The 17,594-nt window shown below is 47.4% G+C and overlaps 1 protein-coding gene across 2 annotated transcripts in view; it reads right to left on the bottom strand.

The window, feature by feature from the left end:
* Positions 1-5,310: 5,310 nt before the first annotated feature.
* Positions 5,311-17,594, bottom strand: part of ORC3 (origin recognition complex subunit 3) — a 52,480-nt gene continuing 40,196 nt past the window's right edge. For both annotated transcript variants that reach the window (XM_054162569.1, XM_054162570.1), the window contains exons 16-20: positions 17,486-17,583; positions 16,340-16,481; positions 9,032-9,148; positions 7,017-7,096; positions 5,311-5,892 (exon numbers count right to left, since the gene is read on the bottom strand). In XM_054162569.1, coding sequence (XP_054018544.1) covers positions 5,787-5,892; positions 7,017-7,096; positions 9,032-9,148; positions 16,340-16,481; positions 17,486-17,583 — 543 coding nt within the window. In that variant the 3' untranslated portion in view covers positions 5,311-5,786. The remainder of the gene's footprint in view (positions 5,893-7,016; positions 7,097-9,031; positions 9,149-16,339; positions 16,482-17,485; positions 17,584-17,594) is intronic.

Genomic DNA, 17,594 nt, shown 5'->3' with positions numbered 1-17,594 from the left:
TGCTTCAGAGTTCTCAGTCCTTCTCTGCTCATTTTTTTTTAACCTATTTTTATTGTTAACTTGCCCAGGGTAGGAAAACCACTGCTACCCAAATTCCAGGGTCCTGATACATCTTCTGTAACACCTGTGTTCTTGAAGGTCCTTGTTCTGACTTGATAGAAATGTGTGTATGCCTAACCGGTAATCTGAGATAGCAGAAGAATCGAGGTGCTCACCACTGCCGTAGTCTCCGTGTCTCAGCTTATCTTTTCCTTTGGGATATTAAGAGTTATTATAAATAAGAAGTGATGTCATGTCAGCACCCAGCCACTCCTGTGCTGCTCCAAATTAATGCATAATAAGCAGTCTTCTGGCAGATGAACTGTAATGCCACCAGGGTTGCTTGTGCATCACAGCTGTGGTATGCTTAATTTGTGCCTCTATTGAGGTTGCATTCTTTGATACCATTTTTTAACCTGCCACTTGTTCCGTCTTGAACTTTAAACTGGATCCTTAATCTCTGTGCCAATAGCTGGTGTGCTGGATTTCATGTGAAAGGCTTGTTCTGACAGGTGACTTTATTCTTCAGCAGGAAAATGGTTGCCTCCTTGGTTACTGTTGAAATAAGGAAAACTGGGGTGCTGCGAGGAGCAGCCTGGTGCTCAACAACAGACCTGCTTGGAGAGCTTTTTCGAAGGCTTTTGAGTCAAGTGGAAATGGGCAGCATTCAGCTAACTAGTGCATTCTTGGCTCTGCATTTTGTGGTGGGTGGCCACTTGTGGAGTATTCTTGCAATTTGTATGTAACTGTGGTGTGTCCAAAAGCAAAGCAAGCTGAGGACAGTTAATTGCCACTTAGCAGAGTGAAACCGAAGGCCTTGGTTAATCTGGTTTTAAGGTAGTGACGTGGAAATTGTTTTCCAGCAGATCTCAGATAGCATCTGCTGAAAGCAGCATGTACATCCTGACTGTGGTTTTCGTGTCTAGATGTGAAAGCATATAACCATAAGATTATTCAGTGTTTTTCAGGGTAGCAAAGGAAGGAGGTTTAAGCCATCTTGCGTGCTGATGCTTGAGATCTGCCTGTGTACTCTTCCAACAGCACAACCGTTAGCAGATTGGGGTTAGAAGCTGTCTTCTGAACACTTCCATTCCCAAGCTGGAATGATTTAGCTCTGATTCCACAGTTGGGAGGGGAAAAAAGCCAAGGTTAGTGAAGAATTAAGAGTTCATGCTCCTACTGTGTAAGTGTGACCTTTGTATTGGAAGCCATTCTCTGAAATGAAATGTAGGAGGATGAAAGGTTGGCTTTTACAGGTAGCTGGCTTCCTCTTGTATTTTACTGCTATTGCAGACATGGAGATAACGGAATAATTACCAAATGTGTGTTGGAAACCAGTAGTGCAGTAAAGAGGTGTCAAAACCAAGCCATCTGCAACAGAAGGAAAAATGGTGAACTATTCAAACAGGAGCTAAGGTACTTTCAGGTCTGACTTTTGGCTGTAGCTTTGAAAACAGAAGGTGATAATCATCCCTTCTGAGGTGAGGCTGCAACGTTGTTAGTTTCAGAGGGGATTTATTGGGTGCTGATTGCTTTCAGTAAACATTGCAGCCAGAAGGTTTCCCAGAGTGTCTGCAGCACATGCTATTGCTGTGCAGTTGTAGGAACTTAACATTTTAAAATCATGTATATATTTGCTCTTGAAATCCATGTGTGCATCTCAGCTAACACATGCGAGGGTGAGCTTGAAATACAAAAAGTAGTGAAATGAATTACAAACAGAATAGAATTAACCAGGTTGGGAAAGGCCTTCAAAATCGAGTCCCACATCTCACCCAACACCATCTAATCAACTAAACCATGGCACCAAGCACCCCATCCAGTCTCTCCCTAAACACCTCCAGTGATAGTGACTCCACCACCTCCCTGGGCAGCACATTCCAATGGCCAATCTCTCTTTCTATGAAGAATTTCTTCTTCACCTCCAGCCTAAACCTCCCCTGGCACAGGTGGAGACTGTGTCCTCTTGTTCTGGTGCTGCTTGCCTGGGAGAAGAGACCAACGCCCTCCTGGCTACAACCTCCCTTCAGGTAGTTGTAGAGAGCAATAAGGTCTCCTCTGAGCCTTGTCTCCAGGCTAAGCAACCACAGCTCCCTCAGCCTCTCCTCACAGGGCTGTGCTCCAGACCTCTCCCCAGCTTTTCTGCCCTTCAATGAGCCCAATGTAAAATTTGTACTCTATAGCCAGAAAATCTGCACACAGAAAACCTGATGTTGTTAGACCCCCTAGGACAAGGTGCATTTTCACAGCTGTAGTGTCTCTGCTGTTAAGGTGGTTGGTTCAAAATTTGGCCATATTAAGCTCTTTCCAGGCAGCTGAGACTGATTTCAAGTCCAGCCTTTGAAGAAGGCAAACTAAATGAAATTTACCACCAGTTTTAAGTGTCCAGTCTTCATAGGCAGGGTTGGAGGGACCACAAGGATCATCTAGTTCCAACCCCCCTGCCATGGGCAGGGGCACCCCACACTAGATCAGGCTGGCCAGAGCCTCATCCAGCCTGGGCTTAAACACCTCCAGGGACAGGGACTCAACCACCTCCCTGCACAACCCATTCCAGGGCTTCACCACTCTCATGGGGAAGAACTTCCTCCTCACCTCCAGCCTGAATCTCCCCACCTCCAGCTTCATTCCATTCCCCCTAGTCCTATCACTACCTGAGATTCTGACAAGTCCCTCCCCAGCCTTCTTGTAGGCCCCCTTCAGATACTGGAAGGCCACAATTAGGTCACCTCAGAGCCTTCATGTCCTCCTTGCTGATGAAAATTAAACTACACAATACTTCCTACACGATTTTAGCCAAATGTTTCCTCTTTACATGTCTTACAGTCTGAAGTGTGCCAAGTACTAAGGATTTGATCCTGAGAAACTATATAGCATAGCAGAACACTGGACTTGAGGCTTCAGTAGTTACCAGGTACAGGGAAGAAACAGCCATTCTCTTCATTCCTCTGTTTCGATGTCAAGTGGCCTGCGCATTTGGGGATTAAAGGCCTCACGCTTGAGGCTTGCTCTCAAAGGTGCAGGAATTAGATGGTGTGGGCTTATCTTGCATTGGGTGTGGGTAGGTTAGGGGAGGCTGGACACAAGTGGCAGAGCACAGCGGTGTGGAACACTCATCCCCATGTCCTCTCTCAGGTCGGTGAGACAGCTGGCTGTTGTTTGGCTGCTCCCTTCCATTTTCTACTAACTTTCCTCTCTGCTGTGTGAAAACCTTTATATAAAGGAACACTGTGATACAGGTCCCCTAGATTGGTCTCTGGAGGGAAGAACAGTGGTGGAATTTGTCCTGGTGGAAGAGAGGAACCTCTGCAACTGCTCTGCTGAGATACTAAAAAATTCTTGCTCTAGGTATTCATCACTGTGTCCCCCGAGGTATCTCTTTAGGCAGGACAAAGGCTGGTAAGAGTCTGAGCAGAGTTTAATTTGCCTGGCAACATTCAGAACCTGGCCCTCCTTTAAGTGCAGCAGGAAGTGTGACTGTGTCTCTGCAATTAGAGGAACTGGAAAACACATGACTCCTACCCTCTGAGAGTATTTAAAACAAGCCTAACCTATCTTGCATACATTCCTGGGTAAACAGCCTGGTAAGTTGTAAGTTTTTAATGCCACTTCCCCCTTTCCAAGGGCAAATCTGCCTTCTGCAAGTGATTCCATCTTCAGCCCTCCAGGCTATACTTTCTGTTTTGAGTAGGCTGAAGTGCCAGGGGAACCAAGTGGAAGCATTTGAATTACAGTGGTGGCTGAACCCATGCGCTAAGAGCAGCACTCAAATGCCTCAGATAGAAGGGAGGTCTCTAAGCCTTTCTTGGTCAGCTGAGGTGGTCTGGGATTTTTTTTGGAAGCAAATAAGAGTCTTTTACAATAAATGCAGTAATCACCATTCAGCTTCAAAGTAAGCTGAGAGGGACAAAGTCTAAATGCTTTTCTGTAATGGCAGCCCTTCCCTAGGTGATAAGAGTGCCCTCAAGACTCCACCCATACTGCTGCAGCTGCATGGATTGCAGCCCAGGGGACAGTTATCAATGGACGGCAGACACAGCCAAGGGGAAACCCTTTGGCTTCTAAGGCTTTTCCTGTGGTGCCAGCATTGCCACACTCGCTCCCCAGCTGAGGCTGAAGAAGGGTGAAGAGTGCAGTAAGGTCTGCAAGGTAGCTTTTGAGTGCCAAATATAAAGGAAAATAGGGATTGGTTAGGACACAGCTGTATTTCTTGGACACCTGGAAACAGGGCAAGGTTTCTCTTAGTAACCTCAGCTTCCTTGGGCACCAGCCCTCCAGCAGTGCACATGCTTCTCCAGTGCTTGGGCACAGCACTTTATTTGTGGCTTTTGTTGCAGTGTCAGGCACTGACTGTCCGAAGAGCAGTCTCTCACTCTGTCCTGACCAAAGTCCCAAGCAGCTGTGAGCCTTCCTGCAAAGGGCATAGCCTTGGTAACCTGTAGGGAAGTGCAGTTACTGCTCCACTCTGGCAGAAGCTCAGAGAGTGGGTGCTGGGCTTGCACACAGCCACATGGTGAGGGTTCTTCTGACTGAGGAGCCCTCAAGATAAGCATTGCTTTAATGCACTCAGCCAGTAGTTGTTTTCACACAGCTGTTTGCTTGTGTACAGTACAAACCCTCAGCAAAGACCAAAGTTGCTGTGTGCCTTAGGTGTGGATTTTGCTACCTCTTTCCAGTGCATGAGTGCCATGTTCTCACCTAGTTTATGCTGAGCCAAGTTCTCCTGACTAATCAGTGTCAGCAGAAAAAGGGAATGATTTCAAGTTTTTCCAAGAGCACAAATGCCAAAACCTAGTGTCCCTTTCGTCTCACAAAGGAGCTTTCAGCACTTAGGACCACTTCTGCATTCTAGAATTAGGGTTGGAAGGGACCTCAAGGATCATCCAGTTCCACACACACACTGCCCCCCATGAGCAGGGACATCTCACACTAGATCAGGTTGCTCAGAGCCACATCCAGCCTGGCCTTAAAAACCTCCAGGGATGAGGCTTCTACCACCTCCCTGGGCAGCCTGGTCCAGTGTATCACCACCCTCACAGTGAAGAACTTCTTCCTAGCATCCAATCTTAATCTACCCATACTACTTTTGTTTCATTCCCCCTAGTCCTATCACTCCCTGACACCCTAAATAGTCCTTCCCCAGCTTTATGTACACCCCCTTCAGATACTGGAAGGCCACAGTAAGGTCTCCTTGGAGCCTTCTCTTCTCCAGACTGACTCTCATTCGGTGCTCCAGCCCCCTGCTCATCCTCCTGAACATGCAGCAGAGGCTGAACATGGAATCTTACTTGGGTCTTTCTTAGTGTACTTGCTTTTATTTCTTTCTAAAGCTGTAGTTCAAGGATCTGGAAGGCATTTCATGACTCAGAGCTCATCAACTGATGAGCAAGTTAATAACACTGCTTCCTCACTTCTGTTGCTTACACAGCCAGTGCTGTCCTTTCGGCTTGCTAGCCCGAATTATATCAGTATAGCATGAAACACCACACATCAAAGAAGATAAAATCTGGCACAACAATACAGCATCTGGAACATGAGCATTAATGGAGCAGTACATTACAGAGGGAGGCTGACTCTTACAAACCAACATTGCTATTCGTGCCTATCCGAGCACTCGGAATGTATCTCACAACACGCAGTCAGCGTTGACTTTGACTCAGTATGCAAAGTAAGCGCAGGCTGGTTCAGTGGGAACGGCCCTTGCACAATGTGAGGAAGAACAGGTTTATTAAGATCTCACTGGCACATTAGCAGCCTCCCCATGTCAGCCTTGCCACGTGGTCTGTCTTCTGCTTGCTGGGCTTGATGAAGCCTAAGAGTTCCAGTTCAGAAACAGCTCGAATAAAACGAGCGCTGGACACTGCAGTGAAGGAAACATGTACGCTTGGTGACACCCACTGAGCCAGACACCGTTCTCTCCAGCAGGGGAAGAAAGTGCTAAGTCATGGTAAGCAGCTTACCCCAGCTGCTCTGTGCACATGGAAGTGGTTGGAAATGAGGGGAGTGTGACTTGCCTACAAAAGCCTTCACTCGAATCAGTGTTTCTTCTGCTACGTGCATACCTTGTGGCAGTGAAGGAAGAGTTCAGCGGCCAGGCAGAAAGGGACCTGGGGGGACTGGTTGATAGGAGGCTGAACATGAGCCAGCACAGTGCCCAGGTGGCCAAGAAGGCCAATGGCATCCTGGCCTGCACCAGGAACAGTGGCCAGCAGGTGAAGGGAGGTCACTCTGCCCCTGCACTCAGCACTGGTTAGGCCACACCTTGAGTCCTGTGTCCAGTTCTGGGCCCCTCAGGTTAGGAAAGAGGTTGAGTTGCTGGAATGTGTCCAGAGAAGGGCAACAAAGCTGGGGAGGGGTTTGGAGCACAGCCCTGTGAGGAGAGGCTGAGGGAGCTGGGGTTGCTTAGCCTGGAGAAGAGGAGGCTCAGGGGAGACCTTATTGCTGTCTACAACTACCTGAAGGGAGGTTGTAGCCACGTGGGGGTTGGTCTCTTCTCCAGGCAACCAGCACCAGAACAAGAAGACACAGTCTCATGCTGCACCAGGGGAGTTTTAGGCTGGACACAGTACTCGAGGTGTGGCCTAACCAGTGCTGAGTACAGGGGCACAATGACCTCCCTGCTCCTGCTGGCCACACTATTCCTTATGCAGGCCAGGATGCCGTTTGCCTTCTTGGCCACCTGGGCACACTGCTGGCTCATGTTCAGACTACTCAATTTGGTTTATGGCTTTTTGGTTCCATTTCAGACCCAGCCAGCTCCTAAGGACAAAAGCTTCTCTCGTACCACTCTGAGCTTGACTTTTCCAAGCTGATATTTTCAGTACCTGTTGTCAGTATTCTGTGATGTTTTCAGTATCTTAAGGCAGTTTAAAGTAGTTGTCTTATTTTTCTGGGAGTTACTTACCAGTGCATGCAATCCAAAAATCCTACTTTGTTAATCCTATAAACATTGGAGTGACAAACACGAGAAAGGATACTGGATAACATCATCATCCTGGGCTGAGGAAGCTGCATCTGCCTTTGGTCCCTCAGCTGCCATCACCACAGTTGAGAAGGCCTAGAAAGGCAAAAGCAGCAGAGTTAGCACATCACACAGAGCTGCATTTAAAATAATGAACTCTGAGCTGATGAGTGTCACTGAGGAGGAATGAGATCTTGGAATAGCAACTCCAAGAGAATGTCAGTTCAGCAGCAGTTGAAAGAGCAAGCGAGGTTACATATTACCATGGCAGGAATACAGAATGAAAGCCATCACTCTGAACTTGTGTGCCTTCATTTTAAATCCCAATACAGCCCTGCTGCATGACCCAGCCTCAGGGAAAACAAATGAAAAACATTCTCAAAGTGAGGCTGCTGAAATGTCCTGGCAACATGAAGGAGAGAAGCTGGCTGTGAAGAAATCTCTAAAACTGAGGGGCAGCAAGGGGCTGTGTAGGAATCTTCTGTCCACTTGGTATTCCCAATACCCAGAGAAGACAGCAGCAAGCAAAACGTACTTGGGACAAGTAAAAGGCAAGGCCTCTGCACTGCACATGCACAATACAGAATTAACCATGGTTGGGAAAGACCTTTGAGATCATCAAGTCCAACCTATCACCCAACACCATCTGATCAACCATGACACCAAGTTTCCTCATTCAGTCTCTTTGTAAACACCTCCAGTGATGGTGACTCCACCACCTCCCTGGGCAGCACATTCCAATGGCCAATCACTCTTTCTGTGAAGAACTTCTTCCTAACATCCAGCCTAAACCTCCCCTGGTGCAGCTTGAGAATAGTACAGCCACAGAATTTCTTGTCAGAGGATGCTGTGCTTGCTTCTAGAAGTTCCATGTAAGTGTAACCTGTTAAGCCAAGGAGGCTTACAAAGTACAGAGAAACCATTCCAGTGTAGGGAGCTTCAGAGCTAAACCATGACTGCTAGCTAGGGTGTCTCCAGAGAATGTATCATATTAATCTTAGAATCATAGAATGGTTGGAAGGGACCTCTGAAGGTCATTTAGTTCAAACCCCCTGCAGTCAGCAGGGACATCCTCAACTAGCTCAGGTTGCCCAGAGCCCTGTTGAACCTTACTGAGTGTCTCCAGGGATGAGGGGCCTCCATCACCTCCCTGGGCAACCTGGTCCACCACCCTCAAAGAACCTGTTCCTAACATCCAGTTTAAATCTGCTCTTCTCTAGTTTGAAGCCATTGCCTCTAGTCCTATCACCACAGGCCTTTGTAAACAGCCTTTCTCCAGCCTTTTTGTGAGCCCCCTTCTGGTACTGTATGTTCTCTCACTATATTCCCTCTGCTTTTGGTCACAATAGGAGAGAGGCTAGAAGGACATTTGCTCTTCCCTAGCACAAGTATTCTCTCCAAGAGCCAAGCAGCAGCACTTGCCTGCTTCCATGAAAGTGTCACAGCATACTTAAAGTGTACACACTTTAGAGGACACAGTCTCAGGCTGCACCAAGGGAGGTTCAGGCTGGATGTCAGGAAGAAGTTCTATACAGAGAGTGATTGCCCATTGGAATGGGCTGCCCGGGGAGGTGGTGGAGTCACCATCATTGGAGGTGTTCAGGAGGAGACTTGATGGGGTGCTTGGTGCCATGGGTTAGTTGTTTAGGTGGGTTGGATTGGTTGATGGGTTGGACACGATGATCTTGAAGGTCTCTTCCAACCTGGTCTATTCTATTCTATTCTAAAAACAAAGGGGGAAAGAAAAGTAGGCTTTGTAATGCATAAAACCTGAGCAGGGCTGAGGATAAAATGGCAGCAGATGCAAAAGAGTCTCATCACAGGGTAAGAGTGTTGGAAACACATGATTCACAGTAGTCAGAGGAAGATTCTGTGGGCTGGTGAGCTGAGTGGCTGTGTGTTCCTGCACAGGAAGGACCGAGGCACGCCGTGAGGGAAGCTGTCAGAAGGGGCTCAACAGAACAGCAGACAGGGAGCATTTAAATCACAAGACTGAAAGCAGCTCAAGGTACTCTTTGCATGGTCACCTACCTCTAACCAATCAACGAGATTGATTAATCTGCCACACTCCAGGTGGAGCCTGTATGCTATGCATATGTCAGGGGCTTTGTTAGAAATGCCTCCTCCATCAGTTTGCAAAGTTTGATTCTGATGACAAAGACAAAGCAAGCAGGAACTCTGATCAGTTGTTGACCAATCTCTGGGGCTACATATAACAGCACTTCAAGGAATTCACATGGCAGGTAGTTCAACCAAGTGTTTGCCTTCTGTGTTTAATGGCAAGTTGGTAATACAGAGGGGACAAAATACCCCACCAACCCAAACCCAGGAAAATGAGAACACACACCATTACAACCCCTCCAAGTGCCTCACTCCTGGTGTTCCTTCTACAACTGTGTACACTCAGTCACTCAGAGTAGAGCCTGCATGTCTGATTAGGCTTTCCCCCAATTCTTTGGCTAGTTCTGTTTACAGATCAGACAGAAATAGCCTGTTCTATGGATTGGTGATGATTTGTCTCAGACTCTATTATGTCCCCCAGCCCTCCCCCAAGGAAAGAGGAATCTACTAAAAAGCAAAATTTCTCCTCTCATCTTTCAGTTTTATCTTTGAAATGTAGCAATCAGTTCTCTGGCTTGAAACTCAGCACCTATAAAGGCAAAAGTCTAGTTTCTCAGCAACTATCCTGTACATCAGCACTGAAGTGTTTGCTTGAGGTGGATAAAATACAGAATCACAGAATTAGTCAGGATTAGAAGGCACCTCAGGGATCATCTAGTCCCAGCCCCCCAGCCATGGTCAGGGACACCTCACACTAGATCAGGTTGTTCAGAGCCACATCCAGCCTGGCCTTAAATACCTTCAGGGATGAGGCTTCCACTACCTCTTTCAGCAACCTGTGCCAGTGTCTCACCACCCTCATGGGGAAGAACTTGCTCCTAGTGTCTAATCTCAATCTCCCCTCCTCCAGCTTAGATCCATTCCCTCTAGTCCTGTCACTCCCTGACACCCTAAAAAGTCCCCTTCAGATACTGGAAGGCCACAAGAAGGTCTCCTCAAAGCCCTTCCTTCTCCAGACTGAACAATCCCAACTCTCTCAGTCTGTCCTCATAGGAGAGGTGCTCCAGCCCTCTGATCATCCTCATGGCCCTTCTCTGGACCTTCCAGCATGTCCACATCCTTCCTGTAATAGGGGCTCCAGAACTGGAGGCAGTACTCCAGTTGGGGTCTCATGAGAGCAGTGTAGAGGGAGAAAAATCACCTCCCTTGACCTGCTGGCAGCCCAGGATGTGATTGGCTTTCTGGGCTGCAGGTGCCCACTGCAGGCTCTTGTCGAGCTTCTCATCCACCAGCACCCCCAAGGCCTTTTCTTCAGGGCTACTCTCAAGCCATCCACTGCCCAGCCTGTATCGGTGCTTGGGAATGCCCTAGCTCAGATGCAGGACATTGCACTTGGTCATGTTGAACCTCATGAGGTTGGAACCTCATGCACTTGAGCCAGAAACAAGTCTGTAGAGCTGTAGAATTTTTCAACATTTTATCCCAGTTTTTTTTTTTGCCCAGTTTTTAGTTCAGTGCAGTCTAAGAAGTCAGCTCTCTTACCATGAAAACAACTACTGATTGTTCCTTTCAGTTCAAAGAAATGTTTGCTAAAATGCTCTACATGCCAGTAAAATCTACAAGCTCCTTTTGGGACGTCTGCAAAGCCCTTAGCAAGGATACCTTTCTAAATAAATGCTTTTCAAGATGGGGAAAAAAAAGGTGGGGCAAAGAATATAACTTTGCTGAAGAATCCCTAGCTTGCCTTTTATAGGTCTCCATCCCTGAAATTTGTGAGACTTGGATTCATTTTGGACTCTCATGAGGCACTTCACAATTTCCAGCAAGCTTAACAATGTTTATTTATTCTGCACAAGGAACACAGAAGCTGCAGACATTAGGTTAGTGTCTGTCAGTTCAGTCCAGATGGTGTCCATATAAAGTCTGTGTAACACAGCTAATCCCTCCAAATGTTACAATCCAGACACAATTTACCAGACCATAATTCAGGAGAGTTGGACAGGACAGGACAGGACAGGACAGAACAGCATAGAATAGAATAGAACAGCATAGAATAGAATAGAATAGAACAGCATAGAGTAGAACAGCATAGAATAGAATAGATCAGATCATAATAGACTAGGATAGAATAGAATAGAATAGACCAGACCAGGCTGGAAAAGACCTTTGATTTCATCAAGTCCAACCTATCATCCAACACCATCTAATCAACTAAACCATGGCACCAAGCACCCCATCCAGTCTCTTCCTAAACACCTCCAGTGATGGTGACTCCAGCACCCCACTTCCCTGGGCAGCCCATTCCAATGGGCAATCACTCTCTCTGTGAAGAACTTCTTCCTAACATCCAGCCTAAACCTCCCCTGGTGCAGCCTGAGACTTTGTCCTCTTGTTCTGGTGCTGGCTGCCTGGGAGAAGAGACCAACCCCCACCTGGCTACAAACACCCTTCAGGTAGTTGTAGACAGCAATAAGGTCTGCCTTGAGCTTCCTCTTCTCCAGGCTAAGCAACCCCAGCTCCCTCAGCCTCTCCTCATAGGGCTGTGCTCCAAACCCCTCCCCAGCTTTGTTGCCCTTCTCTGGACATGTTCCAGCAAGTCAACATCTTTCCTAAACTGAGGGGCCCAGAGAGTTCCTCAATACTTTCAAATCCTTCTGTGTTACCAGCTGGCTCACCACTGCCCAGACAGACAACCCTAGGCCTTTCTTCCCCCTCCTCTGCTACTTCTCACTCTGGGGCTTCCTACACTTTGCATTGATGCTCTAATCTGATCTAATCTAAGGCCAGAAGTTATCACAACCAAGAGAAGATGTGGCATTGAGAGTTAAGTGCACTCTCCTGGGTCAGGCTCATCTCTAGAAGTTAATTTTCAGCTGGACCACGCACAAATGCTGAGGAGGATCCAGAGAAGGCATTACTGACTGGCACTGCAGGATCTCTGCCAGCATCTGAAAGGCTCAGCCTGCCTTGTGATAACTAGGCCAAGTCTTTGCAGCCTAGCAGGAGGGAGCTGCAGCTGCATGCAGGGAAACCTCAGCTTCCTGAGGCAGCAGCACATGGGTTCTCCCCAGAGGAAATAGCCAGCCTGATGAGCAGGAAGCTGCCTGAGAATGAGCAACCAGCTGTGAGGCCACAAGTACAGCACAGAGGTGCTGCTTCAGAAAGAGTGTGGCAGTGGCAGCAACCCAGCACACTGCTGATGTGTTCCTCTGGTTTCATCCTGCCCCAGAGGCTTGACAAGAGGACACACTCCTCCTGCCTTGCCCTAAAATCCATGTTACAACTTTCCCAAGGACCAAATGCTAATATCCCAGCCCTGTCTGGCAGCTCAATTAGAATCACAGAATCGTCAGGCTTGGAAGGGACCTCAAGGATCATCTAGTTCCAACCCCCCTGCCATGGGCAGGGACACCTCACACTACATCAGGTTGCTCAGAGCCACATCCAGCCTGGCTTTAAAAACCTCCAGGCATGAGGCTTCTACCACCTCCCTGTGCAACCTGTTCCAGTGTCTCACCACCCTCATGGGGAAGAACTTCATCCTAACATCCAGCCTGAATCTACCCATTTCTATTTTTGTTCCATTCTCCCCAGTCCTATCACTCCCTGACACCCTAAAAAGTCCCTCCCCAGCCTTCTTGTAGACCTCCTTCAGATACTGGAAGGCCACAGTAAGGTCACCTCGGAGCCTTCTCTTCTCCAGACTGAACAGCCCCAACTCACTCAGTCTGTCCTCATAGGAGAGCTGTTCCAGCCATCCTCGTGGCCCTTCTCTGGACACATTCTAGCACCTCCAGATCCTCCCTGTAATAGGAGCTCCAGAATGGGACACAGTACTCCAGGTGGGGTCTCACCAGAGCGGAGCAGAGGGGGAGAATCACCTCCCTCAACCTGCCGGCTATGCTTCTCTTGATGCAGCCCAGGATGTGATTGGCTTTCTGGGCTGCAAGTAATTGCAACTTGAGGACCTTTTGTTTCACAGCAATGAAAGTATCTTCATGGGTAATAGGGGTCACTTCTTGAGATCCATGTGAAAAAGTGCCCTGCTTAACCCAAGGTCAAGAACAAAACTTGGATGACCCTCTAAACCCCAGAGAGATCCACGCTCAGATTTTCTTGTGCTGACACAGTAGTTAAGCAGTGCCTTGGTGGTATTCTGAGTTACAACTTGCTGAATTTCCAAGTGAGCAGTGAAAACAGAATTGCCCCTTTTCTGTGTGTGTGGGGTTGGGGGGTGTGTGTTTTGGTTGGGGTGGGCTTTTTCTGTTCTGGTTTGGTTTTTCTCTGTGTGTGTTGCTCCCCCTCCTCTCCCTAATAACTATCATCCCTGGTTCACATTTTGCTGAATAAATAACTGGACTAGATGCCTGTAAGAAATGCACCACATTAATCATTTGCTGGTGCTCCACTGAAGCAGATCCTTTCTTTTTTGGGTCCCAGCTTTCTGGAAGAACTGGCTCTAGAGAACTTTGCTCTGGTCATGGCCCAGGAAAGTACAAGCCGTGCAGAAAGTCATGGATACAACTAAGAGGAAAAAAAAAGCCATTTTCTTTGACTCACAGGGACTAAAATGCTAAGCAAGGTACACTGCCAATATTGGTGCTGTTAGAAACTATGCCAAAACGTCACCATCTGCTTGGAAAACACGGGCAGGACGTTGAAGTGTGTCAAAGAACAAAGAGCAGGATGAGAGAGGGCTTTAAACCCTGTCACCTCCAAGAGAACACTCAAGCACACTGGGAGGTAGGTTCTGGTGGCTCTCCCGTATTTTTCACAGGTTTTCTAAAAATACAAAGTGCTGAGGTTCAGATCAGGCTTCTTCAATGGCAGCCCACTTGTTAGCTACTGTTTTCACAACCAAGTGGTTTTGCAATGTCTCCTGCATACAGCAAAGCTGACAACCCTCATTCAAGAGAGACAGGGACCTGCTGGAGAGAATCCAGCGGAGAGCCACGAAGATAATTAGGGGACTCACATCTCCCCTGTGAAGAGAGACAGAGACCTGGGGCTGGTTAGTCTTGAGAAGACTGAGAGGGCATCTGATCAATGTCTATCAATATCTGAGAGGTGAGTGTGACAGAGTCAACCATCTGGAAAAGACCTCAGAGATCATCAAATCCAACCTACTACCTATCACCTAATACTACCTGACAACTAAACCACAGCCACATCCAATCTTTTTTTGAACACCTCCAGGGATGGTGACTCCACCACCTCCCTGGGCAGCACATTCCAATGGCCAACCACTCTTTCTGTGAAGAACTTTCTCCTCACCTCCAGCCTAAACTTCCCCTGGTGCAGCTTGTGACTGTGTCCTCTTCTTCTGGTGCTGGTTGCCTGGGAGAAGAGACCAACCCCCACCTGGCTACAACCTCCCTTCAGGTTGTTGTAGACAGCAATAAGATCTGCCTTGAGCTTCCTCTTCTCCAGGCTAAACAACTCCAGCTCCCTCAGCCCCATAGGGCTTGTGCTCCAGACCCCTCACCAGCTTTGTTGCCCTTCTCTGGGCACATTCAAGTATCTCAATTTCCTTTTTAATTTAGGAGCCCAGAACTGGACATGGGACTCAAGGTGTGGCCTAACCAGTGCTGAGTATAGAGGAAGAATAACTTCCCTGCTCCTGCTGGCCACACTTTCTGATACAGGCCAGGATGCCATTGGCCTTCTTGGCCACCTGGGCACACTGCTGGCTCATATTCAGTTGGCTGTCAACCAGCACCCCTACGTCCCTTTCTGCCTGGCTGCTCTCCAGTCACTCCGACCCCAGCCTGTAGTTCTGCATGGGGTTGTTGTGGCCAAAGTGCAGCACCCGGCACTTGGATGTGTTAAATGACATCATGTTGGACCCTGCTATCTGTCCAGCCTGTCATGGTCCCTCTGCAGAGCCCTCCTACCCTCTAACAGATCGACCCCTGCCCCCAGCTTGGTGTCATCTGCAAGCTTACTTACGGTGGACTCTTTCAAGTGGAGGGGGCCAAGCTCTTTTCGGTGGTGCACAACAGTAAGACAAGGAAGAACAGGTTACAAGCTTGAACATAGAAGAGTTCACCTCAACATGAGGAGAAACTTCTTTACAGTGAGGGTGACAGAGCACTGGAACAGGCTGCCCAGAGAGGTTGTGGAGTCTCCTTCTCTGGACACATTCAGAGCCTGCCTGGATGCATTCCTGTGCAGACTACCCTAAGTGATCCTGCTTTGGCTGGAGGGTTGGACTTGATCTCCTCTATGTACTGTGACACTGTGCAATAGAGGCACAGTGCCAGCAAACCCAGTACCAGTTGGGTTGTAGATTTTAAAGACTGATCTTTATCAAGTATGATTTCTGCTAAGTGTTGGCTTGGACCCAAGTACAGACAATCACTCAGGCACAGCTACAGTCTTCTTGTTCTCAAAAATGTAAGCCCATTTTAAAAGAGAATGTTAGGGCACAAGGGTAACCCCAAGTAGCACCTCTCATCAAGGACAAAACAAATAAATGTCTGTTCACTCCTTCTCTGAATTCCACTCCCCTTCTTTCTTTCAGTCACCCTGTGATTTTGGTTTATTACAGCAGTAGAGAAGGGGCTGCATTGCTTCTCCAGGAAAGGGCAGGGTTAACAAATGGAATGGAATGGAATGAAATAGAGTAGAATAGAGTAGAGTAGAGTAGAGTAGAGTAGAATAGAGTAGAATAGAGTAGAGTAGAATAGAATAGAGTAGAGTAGAACAGAACAGAACAGAACATACCAGATTGGAAGAGACCTTCAAGAACCATTTCTTTGGATTCAGAAGAGGTAGGATGTCAATACACAACAGATATTACAAGACTTTAAACTGTGCAGTATTTAAACTGCTGTTGATGTCACCACCCTTCATGAACACAGCTTCCCCCTTATGGCAAGTCTACACAGTGAGGACTGAGCCCCAGCCCTGTAAAGAGAAGCCTGTAGACAGAGCCACAGACTATTTTTTCCCCATGAACAGTCATCTCATTTGTAATGGAGGGCAAAATGACTTTCTGCTCCATCTACAGGAGAAAGCAAAGACCATGACTCGAACAGCTGTGTGAAAGGGATTCTTCGTACACAACGTGCCATAATGAGCTGCTTTCCTTCAGCCAGCCGGATTCCCTAGCTCTTTGCAAAGTCTCCAGCTGCTTATCAGCACTAAGTGGTTCTCTGCAAAACAGCTGAGCATGTGCCAAGCCTCATGAAACAGCAAAAACAGGCCTTACACATCACTTCACGTGTGGCAGTCAGAAACTACTCCAGCTCCCCGAACAGCTCAGCAGTTGCTTACCTTCAGGTAGCAGAATGGGTTGTTCAAAGCTGTGTGGAGTGCAATCCTGGGGGCAGCATTCAAGTGCTCACGCAGAACACTGGCTGTGTTGAAGTACACCACCTCATGCAGAGTTTTGTGGTCTGCAGGAACAAGGTACTCTCTGAAAAAGCAACAGGAGGTACAGGGGAAGGAGGGGAGATACAAACTTTAGCTCAAGGGAAGCAACACAAGCCTGCTGCAGTCAGAGACACAGGAATGTGTGTTTCCCCAAGCAGTGCTGACAAATCTCTGAATAGGCAAGAGGTGAAGAGAACTGAGATCAGCTCTGAAGCAGGGAATTAGGATAGGATAGGATAGGATAGGATAGGATAGGATAGGATAGGATAGGATAGGATAGGATAGGATAGGATAGGATAGACCAGTCAGTTACTATCTACTCTGCATCTAATTGATTTAGTGTAGACCTCTAGCTGGGTCACTGACAAATTCAAGAATAGGGGCTGAAGCTGAGATGCTAGCACCAGGCACATACTCTACTCCACAGATCTTGCTTATCCATCTCAAGACTTCCTGATGAGTCTCTGTTCATCTTTGTCTTCATATTTGAAGCTCTTTTTCTTGGCAAAGTCATACTTCATACTTCTGTTAGGTTCTCTGCCATCCCTCCCTAGGCTCTATAATTAACAAGTGCTTTCATCTCATCCCCCACCCCAAGCCTTTCACATTTTCTGCCTCCAAAACCTTATCTGCTATTCTTTGCTCACTGAAAGAGTTCCCAAAATGGGTAGGACAAATCACACTTGACATCTATACAGTTTCATAAGTAAGAACAGATCAAAAAGGATTAGGGTGATAAAAAAAAAAGAGTCTTGACTTCATTTTGTCACAAAGACCCAGCCCTCCCTCAACTTTCTGTTCTTCCCCTGTAGTCAAAATAAGTTGGTCAATTCATGTGCAAATGATTTCTCCCTTATTAATGGAAAAGAGACTTTATGTTTTTTAAAAAACCATTATTTTTAGAGCCCTCCAAGAAAGAATAGGAAGACAGAAAAAGGGTGCTTCACCACCCAAGTACAGAGACACAATTATGACAAGATGAACATGAAACCTCTGTTGCAGCTTACGGTGCAAACCAATGCAGGAAGATAAAAGGAGGAAGCTCACCTTACAAGGCTGTCTATATAGTCAACAACTTCAAAACGAAGCACTTCAAACTTTGTCAGTTTCTTACACCTCCTGGATTCCTTCAGCTCCAGCAAAGTCTTTGGGAAAA

The sequence above is a fragment of the Dryobates pubescens genome, chromosome 6, assembly GCF_014839835.1.
Source record: "Dryobates pubescens isolate bDryPub1 chromosome 6, bDryPub1.pri, whole genome shotgun sequence".
NCBI lineage: Eukaryota > Metazoa > Chordata > Aves > Piciformes > Picidae > Dryobates > Dryobates pubescens.
The sequence above is the reverse complement of the archived record's forward strand: the minus strand, read 5'-3'. Positions and strand labels throughout refer to the sequence as shown.